At 36.9% G+C, this 16,794-nt stretch overlaps 3 protein-coding genes across 3 annotated transcripts; all 3 read right to left on the bottom strand.

The window, feature by feature from the left end:
- Positions 1-9: 9 nt before the first annotated feature.
- Positions 10-7,139, bottom strand: LOC145207350 (b(0,+)-type amino acid transporter 1-like). Its single transcript, XM_080078676.1, has 11 exons — positions 6,251-7,139; positions 5,158-5,305; positions 4,341-4,583; positions 3,841-4,066; positions 3,685-3,729; positions 3,079-3,202; positions 2,325-2,428; positions 1,794-1,890; positions 1,214-1,369; positions 683-851; positions 10-299 (listed from the first exon to the last, which is right to left on the bottom strand). The coding sequence occupies exons 1-11, from the start codon at positions 6,332-6,334 to the stop codon at positions 187-189; spliced, it is 1,509 nt and encodes a 502-aa protein (XP_079934802.1). The 5' UTR covers positions 6,335-7,139; the 3' UTR covers positions 10-186.
- Positions 7,140-7,212: 73 nt separating this feature from the next.
- LOC145207364 (uncharacterized) lies at positions 7,213-9,740 on the bottom strand. Its single transcript, XM_080078677.1, has 4 exons — positions 9,076-9,740; positions 8,318-8,498; positions 7,869-8,004; positions 7,213-7,475 (listed from the first exon to the last, which is right to left on the bottom strand). Exons 1-4 carry the CDS (start codon positions 9,635-9,637, stop codon positions 7,311-7,313), a joined length of 1,044 nt encoding a protein of 347 aa, XP_079934803.1. The 5' UTR covers positions 9,638-9,740; the 3' UTR covers positions 7,213-7,310.
- Positions 9,741-11,544: 1,804 nt separating this feature from the next.
- On the bottom strand, positions 11,545-15,939 carry LOC145231188 (uncharacterized). The gene is made up of 5 exons (XM_080096327.1): positions 15,574-15,939; positions 15,054-15,163; positions 13,851-13,998; positions 13,449-13,656; positions 11,545-13,071 (listed from the first exon to the last, which is right to left on the bottom strand). The coding sequence occupies exons 1-5, from the start codon at positions 15,856-15,858 to the stop codon at positions 12,890-12,892; spliced, it is 933 nt and encodes a 310-aa protein (XP_079952453.1). The 5' UTR covers positions 15,859-15,939; the 3' UTR covers positions 11,545-12,889.
- Positions 15,940-16,794: the final 855 nt, after the last annotated feature.

The following is a 16,794-nucleotide window of genomic DNA, read 5'->3' as shown; positions in this document are numbered from 1 at the left end:
TAACGACTTTTTCTATACCTATTTCCCATTAGCACTTTCCTGAAGAATAAATATCTTTTGATACGGTATACACGGTTTAACAATTTAATTTGTTACTCTAACTTTAAAACTAAATTCAAACGAAAACAAAATACAGTATACACGACTAAAAACGGAACGTACTAAAAAATTGTAATGAACAAAAGATCAGAATGCATGTGACTTTTCCAATTCTTCCTCCACTTCACCATCAAGCATCAATTCGTCTTCCGGAGGTGGCACAACTTCCAGTAACTCTTGCAAATATATTGTCAATGGACCTGTTTTGCAGGAAAACAAATTAGGTTAATGTGTTAACAAAAGGCCCATCATACGTCCCCTTTTTTGATGACATGTCCTCATTTTTTACGAAAAAACAAGTAATGTTTAGTGGACAATGTTCTTTTTAACAATGTGTCTTCCTTTTCGGTGGTGAAAAAATGGTTAGCCTAGGTAACACTGAAATTCGATGTGGGGATTTGTCTTAACATTGAGGTATCATGAGCCATAACCAACCTACCGATAGGTTGAAAACAGCGAAACCTACACTATTCGAGCACCAACAGAAGGTTAAATACTTATAGTGACGAACATTTTGTATGGTCATGTAGTCAACGAAAATCAGTAGTTCAGTCTGACAAAGCAGAGTAAACCGCTATTTTACCCATAAACGTCGGAACAATCTTGAAATGCACAAAGGGAATATAAAATGTAAGTCCTGCTAGAATGAAGATTGCTGCATAGAGATATTCAATAGCTGGATCTTCTAGAATGGGAGCAACGATGAGATATAGAGATGCGAGAAAACAGATGACCGGGATTGGAAGAAACACCTGAAAGAAAATTGTGTAGATCATGGCTTTTCAATCTGTTTGCCTGCCTTACATCCTATATACTGCTTTGTTTTTAGGTTGAAACGCTTTCGTTTACAAAAAAAACAAACATATTGCAATACACCTGAAGTATTTTTGAGATGCCAAACAAGTTATTCTGGTTCATCAACCAAACAAGCTCTGTGTGTATTTTGCCGATAATGTCTTCCATTTCTTTGTACTTTGGGAGAAAACGTCTTATAACACACACAATTTATTTAAATACCGTTGTTTACACTAGCAATAATGGAACATCTAAAACTTGTCGCAAGTGTTGTTTGAACACTACGTTATTAATATTTATAAAAGGCAGTTTTGCATACTCTGTATGGCCGTTTCCAGTTTGGTTTTTGATATCGAAGAACGAGCACAGATAGAAAAGTAAAACCATGAAAAATCCATGTGGCGAATGTGAAGTAATCGATGAGGCTTGAGAAGGTTGAGGTGTTGGGAATGATCATGATAACAGCGATGGTGCCCTGCAAGAAAACATGAACATGATGAAAAAACTTTGTTGCCTAAAATACTCTTGCACTTGTTTTTGCTTACTTTCACAAAGCCGACTGTAAGAAGGCCTTTATCAGAACGGGCTAAAGTAATGTATCTTCGAAGCTGTTCAAATTGTGTAGGCTATCCGCCTAACCAGATTTACTGCTGTACATAGACTTGACTGACAACACATTGCCAAACAATAACTTTTATTGGTTCGTGTAACAAATACTTTGTCTTTATACCTGGTAAGTTATAAACTTGATTTCTTTGAGGAAAGTTGGTATTTTACCTTTTTTTGCTACAGGTCTATCTGCTACAATCAAATACCTGATTTGACCCAAATGTACGAAAGTATCGACTTAATCGCCCTTGGGCAAAACATTGCCTATGATTCCGATTCATTTCACTGACCTGTAGTGTCAGGGCAGGAGCGGGCGTCAACCTTGTAACACTGACGTATGATAAGAGGCGTACCATGTGACCATTCTTTCCTGCCGCATAGCCCACTCTATAAGAAGCAGATTTGTTTAATCTCGTGCATGTTTGACCTGGTCGGGTTCAAATTTCCTTACAAATCTAAGTTTATGCCTGGTATAAGAGATTTTTTCGAAATGTCGTGAAGCAAGCATTTTTTTAAAGTGGGGGTTTTGGGGGAAAAATTGGACACGAAAGCCAGGTAACTGTTTGGCATCTTAGACTAGTTACAACTTGTTTAGGTTTAAAGTTTGTACGTCACAGTTAATTTTGTCAATAAGGTCATTTGATCCATTTATAAACAGCCTACTTCCGTTTAAATGCACCGCAAGAAACAACATTATGTTTTGGATTTTTATTTTCTGAAAATAAAACACAACTAATAGTGTCAAGCTCATACGCGGAACAGGTCGTTAATAGGTCGAATATTTATGTGCTGTAATTTAGTAACAAATAAAGTTAACTAACCTTCCCGTGCTGAAAACAGTTCCGTTTGCTGATCCAAAAGTCGAGAAGACAACAAAAATTGGAACCAAAAAACTCGCCGGACCGAAAACTCGATCTCCAAACGTCTGCAGTGGAAAAATGAACCGATCAATTTTTTTACGCAGTGAGAAACATAGAGAAAATTGTCCTAGATAAACATGTTTGTATTACTACGGTTAAACCTTTTTCGTGCAGACCACGCAGCGATTACAGCACATTCATGTAGCTCTATAAGGAAAGAAACACGAAATAGAAAAAAAGACCTACAGATTCTAGAAGTCTTTGAAATACGCCAGGGCTATTGACAACGTTGTACCGAAGCAAACCGCCTCCCAAGCATTCCTGTCTGGGAATGCGTAGGCTCAAAAAATCTGCGATGGGATTCGAACCAACGACAACTAAGTTTTGCAGGCTCAGTGGTATAAACACACTAAAAACCGAAACACAAGCACGGTTGTCTTAGTTGGTCAACCACCATCTAGAATAGATCCATATTGTTAGTTGAAAGCCCACTACAGTCTATATTTTTCCAGCCTATACGTCTTGCAATTTGTTGATGTTTGTGGGACTGGCTTGATTACATATGACACCTTCAGTCGCCCTCGCGTACTACAAGTTTTTTTTTTAATCTGAAGAATTGGAATTTGTTGCTGATGGTCTTACAATATTCCTAATTTTTGGATATTGTTTTAAAATTATATTTTAAGTCGCACACATGTTGTCAACTCTAACTTACGACTGCAACGGCATTTGATTGCATCATTTCAGCTGGTGTCATTACAGTGAAGTAAGCTATGTTGACGAGAATGTAGAGAACAGTAACAAGCGGAATTCCAATCATTACCACAAGCGGAAAGTTTCTACGAAAACATTAAGTGGTTAAAAGGAGTATTTTTTTCCTACAGTGACACCATTTCAATGCTGGAACAAGAATGAGTTAAAAAACTTTATGTCTTTTCAATTAGAACCTTAAAGCTTCTAAGACTGGAGCTGTTTTTGTCATTAAATAGTGGTTTATATTCAGTTGTATGCACATTTTTTGTCAAACGGTTCTGTCACAAAAGTCGTATTTTTCAGCCGGTTCTGTTACAAAAAGTCTGTTAACAGTAATCATTTATTCTAACCGGTTCGCTGATCTCAAAAAATTTTGTGAGAAGGTTCTATAGAACCGGTGCGAACCGGCTGAATCCCACCACTGGTTGTATTGATCTTAAAGGCAAATGACAAAAAATGTGTGAAAATTGGACACAAATTTGCCATACAAAGACATACCCCAAACAAAATGGCCTAGCAGACCCGTTCTCTTTATAAGCAAGCAATATTTTATCTAGAAAACACTTACTTGACCGGATTTTTCACTTCAGCGGTGACAGAGTTGAGTTGATTCCTTAAAAACAAGGGATAGAATTAATAGCAACAACATGCAGTTTATTTACCCGGATTGTGTTGTAAACTGACACATGGTATAGTCAGAAATTTTTGTATGTATGTAACTCACCAGCCGTCGTATGACCACAGACCACTATAAAACGCTACAGCGATGGCAGAAAACGAAGTAGCTGAACCCTCAAATGCGTTGTTAAAGTTTTCTGTCTTCCCTTGTCCAAGCATTACGAAACCTCCGACGATAATTGCCGCAATAATTAACAGCTTTGCCGCCGTGAAAAATATTTGAATTGCGTTGGCCAGTTTGACACTAAAGCAGTTGATTGAGACGATAATCACTGAAAAATATTTCAAATAGTAAAAGCATAGTGACGCTATCTGATTTTGGACTGAAACGCGCTAAGTACCTTGCGATACAACACCAACTTAGATAAACACATATGGCAATAAACATGTAATTTTATTCAAAAACATTTTTAGAACGGCATTGATCCACCAGTCTTCTAGTTTATGTAACTTTTCAATTCAAAAAAGTTATTTTGACAAACCTTAAAGCATATTATCTTATACAGTCCTTTAACACTCATCTAAACCCTTACAAAAGCAGCTTACATATGCTGAAGGCCGCAGCGCATTTTTGCACAGTCGCTGGTGGAGTACAGTGTGGGTAAAATGGAGTTGTTGCATACTCAGCAAATCCCACTGCCAAAATAGCGGAGGCCGATGGTCCTGTCACAACCACTGTTGTCCAGACAACAAGATAACCGATCACATTTCCATATGCCTCCCGCAAGTAAATGTAGGCTCCGCCGGATTTCTGTATCATCAATCCAAGTTCGAGATAGCATAAAGCCCCTGCAAAAAAGGTATTATATTATTGAATTGTAAAAGTGAAACCGTTTGTGTAACAACGGCGGTATTCAAGGTACTAGTACCCATTGTACATGCACATCAGTTCATTCTACCTTTGTTGAGATTTTGTCGCGTCAACGGACTCTAGCGACAACAAGACCTTTCATAGAAAAAATATTACTGAAAGCTGATGTGTTCTTTTCGGTTTTGGACCAAACGCCACTGATATATTATTTGTTTGAAGTAAATGCATGGAAAACTTACGCAAATCATGTGATATCAAAGTGACTATCGCAGCTCTAAAGTTTTTTTGTAAGTAGCTTTGTCCTTGTCGATTGATAAGGGTTATTTAGGGCAGTAGGGTCGGTCTATCCTACTACACATACACTATTTGTATATGGAGTTTTGTAAACGGTTCACTTGTGAAAAGAATAAACGTTTTACGTGTTGGTAGAAATTTTGCCAGCAAATATTGGTTGGAGGTTGTGCTTTAATCGCCAAAACTATGTTGAAAGTTTAAAATATTTTACAAAATACATTTGGAGTTTTCACTGATTAATTTTTACATAATACCAACCCAATGTGGCTAGCAGTCCACAACCAGCCCAAATACACAAACTTGCTCCTACTGACTGTGCCTCACGTAATATCCCAGCAGGGGAAAGAAAAATTCCGGAGCCGATCATGGTCCCGACCACCAGAGACAGACCTCCGATTAAACCCACCTGAGAAAGTGATGGGGTATTATTTGTATAATTTTATTCTTAATAAAATTAAATACCGGAAAGGGCAATTCACAGAGATTGTATTGACATGTGTGTAAATTCGAACTTTACTCCGTTACATTTTATACTAAAAGAAGAAGTAGTTTTACTTACATTTGAAAAATAACAATAACTCGACCTGGAAAAGTGTAATTAAAATCCTACACACAAACCCAAGCCCAACACAACTATGGTAGTCTTCTTTTAAATTTTTTGTGTACACTATTTGCCAAACATTCTTTTTTAAATAATTAGCATTATCAGATTGGATTTTTTTTCGAAGATTTTTCGCACTTTTTCTAGTTTTTAATTTTTACATCCGAGTCCCGTGTTTCCAAATACATGCCAGAATGTTTTGTAAGTTACAAATACAAATATAAAGAATAGCCGTTTATCGCCATGTATCCTACTTAAATGATTTAGTCCAGTGGTTCTCAAACTTTTTTGTTGCGACGCACTGGAAAAGTTTTGTGGACTTGCGACGCACCATCAAATAAAAGTTAATGAGGAAACGTTTTATTAAAGTTGTGTTTATTGATACAACAACAAAAAGCCACAAAACGAATTTTCTGCGACGCCCTTGGAAAATTCAAACGACGCACCAGGGCGTCGCGACGCACAGTTTGAGAACTATACTGATTTAGTCCAATAAACCAGCATATTGTTTTTTTTGGTACTTTGCAATTTTCGAAGTTTTGTAATGTAAACGCTAATAACGAAAATGTTGTAGATGTATTATAAATAGTGATGCACTGGGATTGCCTTATGTTTCACAACTGTACATAACCAAAACGTAAGATTTGTTGTCTGTAAATAATTTGTTAACACAGTCCCAAATATTTGTTTTGCATATATTCGCAGTACGCTATTATATAAGACTGTGAAAGTGTTTACAATTGGTCTCACCTCTTTTTTTAACTCCACTCGTTCAGAATTAGAATCATCATTGTCAGATTTGTTGCTAAATCTTCTTTGTCGAAATTCCGCCATGTTTGTTTTAGTATTTATATCGTTTTATATATTTTGGTCTAAAACCACAAAAACGCAACCACGCGCAATCCGTTGGTGGGTATATTACAATTATCGTTTTCTAAGCTCGTGCAGTCGACTGAACAAAAATCTGATAAATTATAATAAGTCTGCTTTTAACTTTTGAACTAATTGCGCACATATGTTGACTGCATAAAATTCGCTGGTGAATTTGCCTCAGGATTGCAAAATACCAGTTTTCGAATTTTACATTGCGACTTACTGCAATGATTCATTAACTACAACTTAGTACATACAGTTCTGCAAGCTGTTGTTTGCTTAGTCGCAATCCATTGCACACTTTCTGCAGTGTTCCATTCCAATCTGAATTTTCTCTTTTTTTAAACCACAAAACTGGCATTTGTCCAAATTCGTGCCTGTTTGAACAGTCTGCAACGAATTGTGTGCTTAGGCTTGACATCGCATTGTGATTTGGTTAACAGTTTGCGTTTGGTATGCTGAAACAGACGGACCAATCAAAACACACTTTCACTGACAATTGAGACAAGTGTCCAGAAAAGTTAATGTTATGTTACTTCTTTTCATAAAAAAACTACAATTACCATGACTTCAATAGGTTGTACAAATAAATGTAAAAGTTTATGAAATGTGATTGGCAACAACACTCTATTCGCGACTTAAATAGCTTTCTACACTCTGTTAGTTTCGGTTTTCTGGCGACAAATACACTCTGAATATCACAAACGTAAAATCAAAATGAAACATTTAATGGTGAAAATAACGGCCCAAATAGACGTTAAAAGCGACATGCTTTATTGTTCAAACGTTTCGGCAAATGCCGTTATTTTCACCATTAAACTTATGAACAGATCCGTATATAGTGTTCCAAAATGAAACGTGTTTTTATTAGTAGAAAATAAAAAAAATGCAAACATCATGGCAAGTTCTGGGCCTTAATAAGCTTTCGTATATAACTTCAAGCAAGTTCAATTGTTTCAGGAATCGCTGACAATTGTCTTGAGGCAAAGTTTAGCTTCGTATATTTACTCTTTGGTGAAGCTGCGTGGAAGGTGTTGTTTCGTCCCTTTGGACACCCGGTGGCGCTGTTGAACATTTGTCGGACTTTATTTACTTCCGCAACCTTTAAATAACAAACATATAACTTACCTTTAAATACAAGCAAGAAAGTAATAACAAATTTAAGTAGAATGATTATGGGAGCTGCTAGCTAATGGCAGGTATGTTATGACGTGAATGTTACATAATATTTTTGAAACGATTGTTAAAACGTCTGCTCTAAGCAGTCCACAGTAAACACAACTTTCCTGGGAGATATGTTTTTGATTGTATAACTCTGTTGGCTAAGCACGGGCTATTTTGTATGTCCAGTCCGTGTTAGCCATGGCAAAATGCAGTTGTTAAATTAAAAACCTGAAAAAACTTATTTTTTTTTAAATTCATTTGGCAAATCTGCTTTCATATATCTTTAGTATCGCTTTGGCTCGTTTTTTGAAGTATTTTGTTCAAATCTTACCATGGTTTTGGCCTTGTCCAACGTAAGCATCTTGACCACGTGACAACGAAGTACGACTCGCTTCAGCATTGCTTCGTGTCTGTAAATCCAGACCAGTAGAGTAGATGATGACGTCGCAATTTGACAAGTTGTGATTCTGGTAACAAATGCTTGTAATTTTGGGGATCAAAATTATACCGTTCGTATTGTCTGACCAATAAATTTTTTGCTCAGTTTTCGAGTAAAAAATTTAACTGTAACATTAGTGGATTTTTGTTGTGTTTACGGTCTTAATTTGCGGCCGATGTAAAGAAAATAAAGTTGCCAAAGTTGTTCCGTATTGGGACAGACGGTCTTTTATTGTTGCAGTCAAACATATTTTAAAACAGCTTTGTTTCTTTAATCATTTTATCAACGGTCGCCATAACAAGTAGTAATTAAAAAGTAAAATGAACAAATTAACGTAATACCTGCGTGGCTGCATATCCCATATCATGGAGTTGTCACACTGTCCGCCATTCTCTATGACCATTTGAGTGCAGCGTAATTGAACTGTTTGGTCCTTTACGGTCATTGTAACCGGAACTCCAATCTTTCCGCCATTGCTGTGCTTTAGAATTTTTGACACCGCGATGTCAGTGCAACCATCGCCTAATTTAGGTCACAAAATTAGAAACAAATAGGTCCAACGCTATTGCAACGTTGTAAGAAGGTGTAGCAGATTCTGTTACTGTTTGTTTTGTAAATACAATCTTACTGCGCTTGGGGGCGTTGATCGTAGCAAAGAACATGTCAAATGAATATTGCATAATTGTTTTACTTCTCGTTAGTAAAGGTGTGCGCTTTGGATTTTTCTACGAAAGCCCTTGATTGATTACAGTCACACACTTTTTTATTTTCGTTTCTGTCTTTTTTTCTTTTTTTTTGGAGTAAAAAGTCGTTTGTTGCCCAGCATCGATAGGCTATAAACTTAGCTCCTTTCAGATGTGCGGTTTATTGGTACGAAATACGTCAGACAATCGAACCAGAAATATTTTCCGATAACTGTGTTTTGTTAGGTTGGCTAAAATGCTATGCAATTGGAAATTTTTTAAAGTAAAATTCAATTGGTTCATGGTGGTTCCGGTACCCGAACTAAAGCTTGGTAACATTTTTTAAAAACTATATGAGACCGACAAAACGCAAGAACAAGTTGACTTTTAGCTTCTTCCGATAACAAACAATTTACCTTTCGTTAGTATCGTGGTCACACTGCCAAGATAGATTCCACTTTGAGAGCAGCAGGGTTTATTTACCACAAATCGTTTACTGTTTTTTCGTCTTCGAATCTGCCGGCCAACAGAATGCGATGAAGTCAGTACGCCCCTGTACGCACGCACTGCAAACGATTTTATCCGTATTCCACACAGAGAACATACTACTGGTGTGTCCTTTTCATCCGGATTAATATCAAGATTGTCCATCTTCAAATTAACGCCATTCGATTGGTTACTTTCAGTTTTAGAGTTCGTTGCTTGAAAATTGATAGTTTCTTTAGTTATTGCATTGGAAGAAGTAGGAACAGAGATAAAGTGTTTCGTGTATTTCATTTGATTTATTTGAAAGTTCGCTTCGTTCGCGGAAAACTCATTTGTCTGGGACTCCCTTGTGACGTCACAGTGTGGGTTGTTACCAGACAAAGGGCTGTTCTTTGTCATAGCGGGTGTTGGAGGAAGACGTCTGCGCGTTTTGCTGGGATGGAATTTGACCACAGCGTCTAGTTTTTTGCTTTCATCTTCGCATGCGTTCATTTTAACTTTAAACTAAAATATACCACATTTTCCTTGATTTTACAACTATTAACAACTAAAATGTTAACACATTTCTTGTGAAATCTAAAATAAAGATAATCAAGACCTATTATGGTCAGAATGGATTTACAAAAAAAATTGTCATTGCTCATGGCTTAGTACTTCTAAATTATCTTATTTCATCACTGAAAATCTGATTCAATTACACGCTTTATTGCCTACCTAACAATCTAATTTTCGACCAACCAAGACGGTTTTGCTTAGCATTCGGTTAACTGCTCAAGCCCTGCACACAACCCACAATCTTGTTGCGAATGACATCAGCTGTTATCCACCTCGGCAAAACAACCTATTCCTTCCGTTCGACAAGCAAATCTATTCTCGTCCAGTTTTGGCTTGTAAATGCAGCTAAGAATTCTGCCTTCTACAAATTAACCCACCACTTTGCATAACTTTCGACTCGAAAATTGTTCGCATAAAGCGGGTTTGACCAACGAGCAACGTGCGTTTGACCTCGGCAATGCTATACATTTCTATGCCACATTTTAAGACATGCTTATTAACGCTTGATAATCGATTGAACTCGAAACATATTTATCACTGTAAGGACTCGTGACTCATGCCCCTGAACTGTTTAGGCGAGTTTTTGCAGAAATTTTACTCTTTTCCTCTCGCGTGGCTGGCGCTCGTCCGAGCGTGACAAATGACGTAATCAGAGGGTTCGCGTCACGCCTGATTTACGTTGCTACTGCTTCATAAGCAACAACGTATTTAGACAAACTCAAACGGGTCAATTGAAATATGATTTACGAAGTTATTCAAACGGCCGTAAGTGAATATAACGCGTGTATTAAATGTTTGTACACAAGACAACACAAATTCCTATTAAAAGTGTATTTGGTTTACGAGCCAAATTTTTCGGTTTACCTTCAACTTTCTCTCTTCCAAATGTCTTTCAACTTTATTCTTAGGTTTTCTGTATGTTTAATTTGCCTTTATTTAAATACCCTTAGGTATTGTTTCTCTTTAATGCAATATACTTACAAATATATTTTAACAAGGCAGTGCAATGAAATAACAAGCTTTTCTCCAAAACCTTTCCTTAACCACTGACAACAAACTTCACAATCGTACCAACCCTATTTTCTTCGTCACACGACCCCACTCCCGACGATGACGTCATAATACGCGTCACGCGCTTGGGTTAATCATTCGAAATTGAAAGTAGAGTCCGCTCCAGCCCAACCCTATCAAGAAAGCCGCAATCTATCCTGTTTGTAAGGCCCTGAACGAAGCGTGACGAGACATTTGACTTTTAAAAAAATGTTTGCAGCCTAGATTCTGGTTGTTTACATGCCGGTTAAGCACAAAGACGTTCAACGACCAAACTACTTGAAAAATAGGTGGGTTGGTTACGCTTGGTAAAAAACACTTGTAACCACATTGCAACGTTGACCAATCCGAAAATACCTTTGTATAACAGAGTTGTAAGTCTGATAGGGATTTTTGACTCGTGTTCAGTTTGAATAAAACCGGTCATAACCTGGACGCCATTTTACACTTGGCCACACGTGTCGCTATTTCCCGTTGTTAAATCTAACTTACGCGCGTAATTTAGGTTTTATTTTAAAAACATATGGTCTTATTATGGATTCGTTCCGGGTTGAAGCCCTACATTTGGGTTCGTTTGCAACGCATGTAGACAAGAGCATGTTATTAGGCGCAAAACTTTTTATTTAGTGATTTAAGATAGAACGCACTCCAACTTACAAAATCTTTACTATGGCATGTGAAATGTAAGTACTTTGGTTTCCCTAACATCATTTCTGACTTCGGAACATTAAACAAGTTCGCAAGCCTCGTAGAAATTAAAATAGCTTATATATTCTGAATTATAATTACACTGATCAATTGCAACATAAGTTTATTAGACACAACAAAAGACGGGTCATAGGAGTATAAAGCAAAAATCGCCGTCCATTTAGAGGTTAAGCAACAAAGATAGAATTGCTATAACTATACATATGATATTTTCGTGGTAAATCGTCTCATTTTTCGTAAGGTAACATTGAAAGCAAAAAAAAGTATTTTTTGTGCGATAATGTGAATTAGCAATAGAAAGATTTTTGAAGCTTCTTTAACTACATAGCATTATATGAATATAAATGTGTTATTTTGTTATTTTCCGTGCTGTTTTCTTCAAAACATCATCATTGATTGGAAACAACGAATGTATAGTTTTTAATCAGGAAAATTAAGCACAATATGCACACGTTTTTACACAAGTTAATTTCTACTGTGTTACAGTGACGAAAAATATAGTGCAGGAATTGTAGCACATGACACAAAGACAAAGCAGAAAACTGTCGCACCGATTTTTACGTTTACCAAATAGCAGCCTTCGGTTACTGTCATATCATGCACCGTAACAACATGTCAATGCGTCGCCAGTGGGCGTAAAATCTTTGGCCGAATGGTCTGGCGCGCCTGGTCCATATGCAGACATAAAAAACCTGATCGGTATTCGTACCCGGGAGTGTCCTGGGTTCGAACCCCGTAAAAAAGGAGAGCCTGGCAAACAAAACAAATAAAAGAGCTAGCCAAGTGGTCCGGCGCGCCTGACTCACATACAGTCATAAAAGCTTCGTGGGTAATATCCGCATAAAAAACTAAGACAGCATCTACGATTTGGAGCTATGTTTTAAAGTTGGACTTAATGACAAAAATGATGTGGATTTAAACTTGGAAACGATATACGTTCATCAGCCTTGCCACAATATTATTGGATGTCTACTGCGTAAAAGTGAGATAGTGTCGCACATTTGCTTGGTTGTCAGTTTCCCTGCACCAAAAGCGTTCTCATAAAATTTAATCGAATGATATTTAGGCGAAATCAAATGGAATTTTCAACTAATTTTGCAACACCAAATTTCAAATTCGGAACTTTAAATGTAGTGCAACTATACATATAGTTTCTCCATATATTTACAACAAGAACGTATCCCTTTAAGCCGAGAAGAGTATTCTCTCTTTACCCAATAAATGCCATATTTTTGCAATGAAAAGTCACATTTGATCACAGTACAAACAGTATCGTTTTGTTTACCAATATTATGGACAGGGGTTTTCACAATTATGCAAAAAAGACAAAGACTATACTTTATGAAGTAAAACCAATATGACTACCCATGTGGCATAATCAAATAGGAAAAGAAAAGAAACGGTTTACAAAAACTTTGATCAAATAAATCTTTAAGCATTGTTATACGACGGTTTGATAATGGAATAAACATCGACACTTTTCTCAATTTTCTCCCGCTTTTTCTTTCTCCGTTTCAGTTTACATCGCACCAACGTCACAGCTAGCACACCGATTAGCAGTAAAATACCGGCAAGCACTCCTATCACAATTATCAATTCTTCTGTAAATGGACCTGCCGAAATATACAAAACTCAATTTTAGTGGGATTAGTCGTGACGATTGGCTAAAATAGCAAACACACTAAGGGAAAAGTTTGGTATTTGTTGTTTAGTGGCCAGCATTTGTAGTCTTTTGAAACCATGGTTTTAAAATTAAATTATAAATCCTTCAAAGCAACCAAATGTCGTAAATACCTATTAATTAAGAATATATTTATTTTTTCGGAAGTATTCTTTTAATCTCTATGAAAGTACTTTCGCTCGTTGTAATCGTTTTTTTAGATTTGTCTACAAGACATAAAAAACGTCTGTTCTTATTTCCCCCCTAAAAATGGCAAATAAGATTTCTATTATTGCGCTCGACTGTTTATTAAAGAAATGCTAAATTTACTTTCACTTTTCTTGTCTATTTCGTTTTCTGCTGTTGTCGTAATTTCCGTTGGTCCCGGTGCTTCTGTTTGTATTGAGACGTTGTGGGGTGGAAGTAGCTCGTGGGGGGACACTGGGTCGCTTACAACTTGAAATGTTGTCGAAATCATTTCGATATTAATATCGGGGCCGTCCACATCTGCTTGCCGTTTCCTTCTTGAACTGCATTTCTAAAGAAACACTTCCTGGTTTATAATCGGCATGTGACATCACGCACGTCACGTATGATATCACAGCTGGTCTGACGTCAACTTACATAACACTGTGACATCATATAGTGTAATGAAATCTGGTTTTAACACGCGAACAGTTGCAACATTTTTGTATTTGAAAGTTAAAGAACAATTTTCAAAGGTCAACTTACCGGAACGCAGTCGTTGATACACAGCTGTACAATACAGTGAACGGTGATAGCATCGCTTGAACGGAATTTAAAGACTTGAAAGTCGAACCGGGCAAACGGCCTTTCACCGTTTACCGAAACTCTTGTCGGTAGGACGTCTGTCGGACATCTACAAAAAAAGAAACAATCACAAAATTTGTTTAAATTAATACCGACACTTGTCATATGTAAATGACACTTTGATTATATACCCTGCAACGGGTGCCGAATAAATCATGATCATATAAAACTACATTGTTTTACACAAATCTCTTACTCATTTGTTTTTATTTTCGTGCACCAAATTTACAGTTTTGTTTCAAAGCTCTCATTTCAATTGGATTTATTTGAACTTTTACGGACAATAAAATACATCCCTCCGTAATAGAATGAAGAATGACTATTTGGAGCCTCGGAATTATATCAATAAAAAAGCATCAGTCACTTTGAAATTTATATCTTTGAAGCTTAATTTTGTTTGTTTTTTGCAGTTCTGGGGTAAACCCTTTTCTCATTTACATGTAGTTGGTAATGGAAAAGGAAACCCATTGAAACGGTGTTGATGTCAAACGGCATTTATTCACTGCAACTAGGGCGAAACGGTTGATGAAACGCCGAAACTTTCCATTTCACACGAAATGGAGCTGTCTTTGTCTGGGCATAAATCTTGTGACCCTTGAAGTTGGTCTATTTGGGGCCACATTAAGTTTCCAAAGAAACGAAGCGAAGTCAAGGGAAGTTTACAGAGTATTTTTAAACCAGCAACAAGAAGCAAAATCCCTAATATCAATAACATGTTTTATTAGGGTCTTTTTTGGCATATATTTGACTGTTTGCTTTTATCTTCAACTTGAAACAGTGATCGGTATATTCAATGTTTTTGCCAAGCTTTAAACCTGTCATTTGTTAATTTCGTGTTTCTGTCCAAAGTAATAAACGGGCGATGTCTTTACAACAACATTATTCACCATATAAGCAGACAAATTAAGGCTTTTATCATTTATTTTTAGCATTCAACCATAAAAATGACTAATACAGTAATGGTAACTTTTAAAAACGCTTGTCTTTGTGGCATACGTTTGCTTGAAAGATTACGGTTAGCTCTGTGCAAAGTGTGTGTTATCACGTACACGGCAGAGTTCAAATACAGAACATGGCTATCATGGATGGGGTTGATTTACTTACCCGGGATTTTTTATGACGACGAGACTTTCTGGGTCACGAGGAGCAGGCGATGGGGTTCCCCAGCATTGTTGAAGTACCAACTTTACCTCTGATGCCAAATCAGTGTCGACCTGTACCAAAATGAGTTGTTATGTTAACAATCAATACTTTTCTGGCAGATTTTATAGTAAAATAACCGATGATTTGATGTCCTACATGAGAAGCCTCTAGCAGGATACGGCATATCGTAAAATACAAACCTCTTATGAAACAATAAAAGGGTTTATAACTTTCTTATGAGAGTTTTTCACTTAGTATACAACGCTTGCTACCATTCCACTTGTAGTATGTAAATAAGTTTCTGCTGTTATTTCGATTTTCTTACATGGTTGTTTATGCAGTTGTAAATATGGTTTAGAAGACGACTTACATGGTTGTTTATGCAGTTGCAAATATGGTTTAGAAACGATTTTTGTATGCGCCTTATATTTGGTTGTATTATATTGATGCGGATTTTGATGATTCTTGCAAAACTCCTTACCTGGAGATAAATTCTTTCGTCTGTCTTTAAGTTTGGGTTGCTCAACTTGGAGCTGTACGAAGCATCACCATAGAGACTGAGCGATGCCCTGAAATCCGTGGTGTCCGCATTTGTAACTCCGCACAAAAATAGCGCCAATACGAGTGAATATAAGACGCCGACATCAAACAGTCGCTTCATTGCATTGTATTGAATGCTCGGTGCACCGGGAAGTCGCTTTTGAACTTTGCTTTCTTGTTGGAGTTTCCAGTGGCTTGCGACGTTCCTTTTGTGGGTCATTGACATGGACAGATTTGCCTGACCGAACGTCCGGCTAATGGAAAACTTGGAAAAGCGACTTTAGATAAAATACAAAGCTATAAATCAGACAACTAAATGTAACAGACAAACATATGTGTTAATGAAGGCAATTGTAGCTTTTGTAAACAAAGAAATTCATTGCCATTATAATGACGATAAATAGCGTCCAATAGCAAAACTGAGGAAGTAGAAAAAAAATCTCACATTTAAAGACAATGAAACTCTTTTGCGCATTTTCTTCTGGCTATATCTGTGAGCATTTGTAGTGTTTGTTATTACATAGCCAGACACCAACATACTGCCATGCAACAGAAAACAAACTTTCAAAGCCCAAACCGCATAATATCAATTACATTCAAACTAGTAATGTACCAAAAAGTCAGTAATTCATTGGCTGGCTGGCGACCATGGTCGAGGCAATCTTAAAACTCGCAGAACTAAAATGATAATAAAACACAACTATTTTGTTGTACAAAACCTGAGGCCTGATGGAAAAACTTATTTTTCATGTCCAACGAGCAGCGTACGACGTCGTTGGACTTAACTGAAACCCGTCACGAAGGGTTTGATTGATTTGATCGAATTTATTCGGCAGCGGTTATAGGCGAACACTAATTAAGCCAAATCGGAGCATCTCTAGTTTAAACATACTGAGCAGTCCGTAACACACAACACAAAACAGTTGGGCGACGTTAACAAAACAATCAGCAGTATATTTCAAAGTGAGTGTACCTGACTTTCTTAAAAAAACTGACAACCTACACGTTTGCCATTTGTTCACGTCTTTAAGGCTTCACATAAAGTTTTACAACAGTTTAGTTGCTCAAAAAATGATTTTCAAGCTCTTGACTACTTAAACAAGCATTACGGTTGAAGCAGTCTTCTATCCAGCGTTTCCAAACACTGACAAGCTGGAAATAC

The sequence above is a fragment of the Phallusia mammillata genome, chromosome 1 (genome assembly GCF_965637545.1).
Source record: "Phallusia mammillata chromosome 1, kaPhaMamm4.hap1.1, whole genome shotgun sequence".
Lineage (NCBI taxonomy): Eukaryota > Metazoa > Chordata > Ascidiacea > Phlebobranchia > Ascidiidae > Phallusia > Phallusia mammillata.
This window is presented reverse-complemented; position numbering and strand designations above follow the sequence as displayed.

Excerpts from the sequence above, each read along its gene's own strand:
- LOC145207350 (XM_080078676.1), bottom strand. The coding sequence starts at position 6,334 with ATGGCGGAATTTCGACAAAGAAGATTTAGCAACAAATCTGACAATGAT. Across the intron at positions 4,067-4,340 it reads CGCTGCGGCCTTCAGCATAT|TGATTATCGTCTCAATCAAC; the intron begins GTAAGCTGCTTT and ends AATATTTTTCAG. Across the intron at positions 3,730-3,840 it reads CTGTGGTCATACGACGGCTG|GAATCAACTCAACTCTGTCA; the intron begins GTGAGTTACATA and ends CTTGTTTTTAAG.
- LOC145207364 (XM_080078677.1), bottom strand. The coding sequence starts at position 9,637 with ATGAACGCATGCGAAGATGAAAGCAAAAAACTAGACGCTGTGGTCAAA. Across the intron at positions 8,005-8,317 it reads TGGGATATGCAGCCACGCAG|AATCACAACTTGTCAAATTG; the intron begins GTATTACGTTAA and ends ATTTGTTACCAG. Across the intron at positions 7,476-7,868 it reads TGGACAAGGCCAAAACCATG|GTTGCGGAAGTAAATAAAGT; the intron begins GTAAGATTTGAA and ends TGTTATTTAAAG.
- LOC145231188 (XM_080096327.1), bottom strand. The coding sequence starts at position 15,858 with ATGTCAATGACCCACAAAAGGAACGTCGCAAGCCACTGGAAACTCCAA. Across the intron at positions 13,657-13,850 it reads GTATCAACGACTGCGTTCCG|AAATGCAGTTCAAGAAGGAA; the intron begins GTAAGTTGACCT and ends GTGTTTCTTTAG. Across the intron at positions 13,072-13,448 it reads AATAGACAAGAAAAGTGAAA|GTCCATTTACAGAAGAATTG; the intron begins GTAAATTTAGCA and ends ATATTTCGGCAG.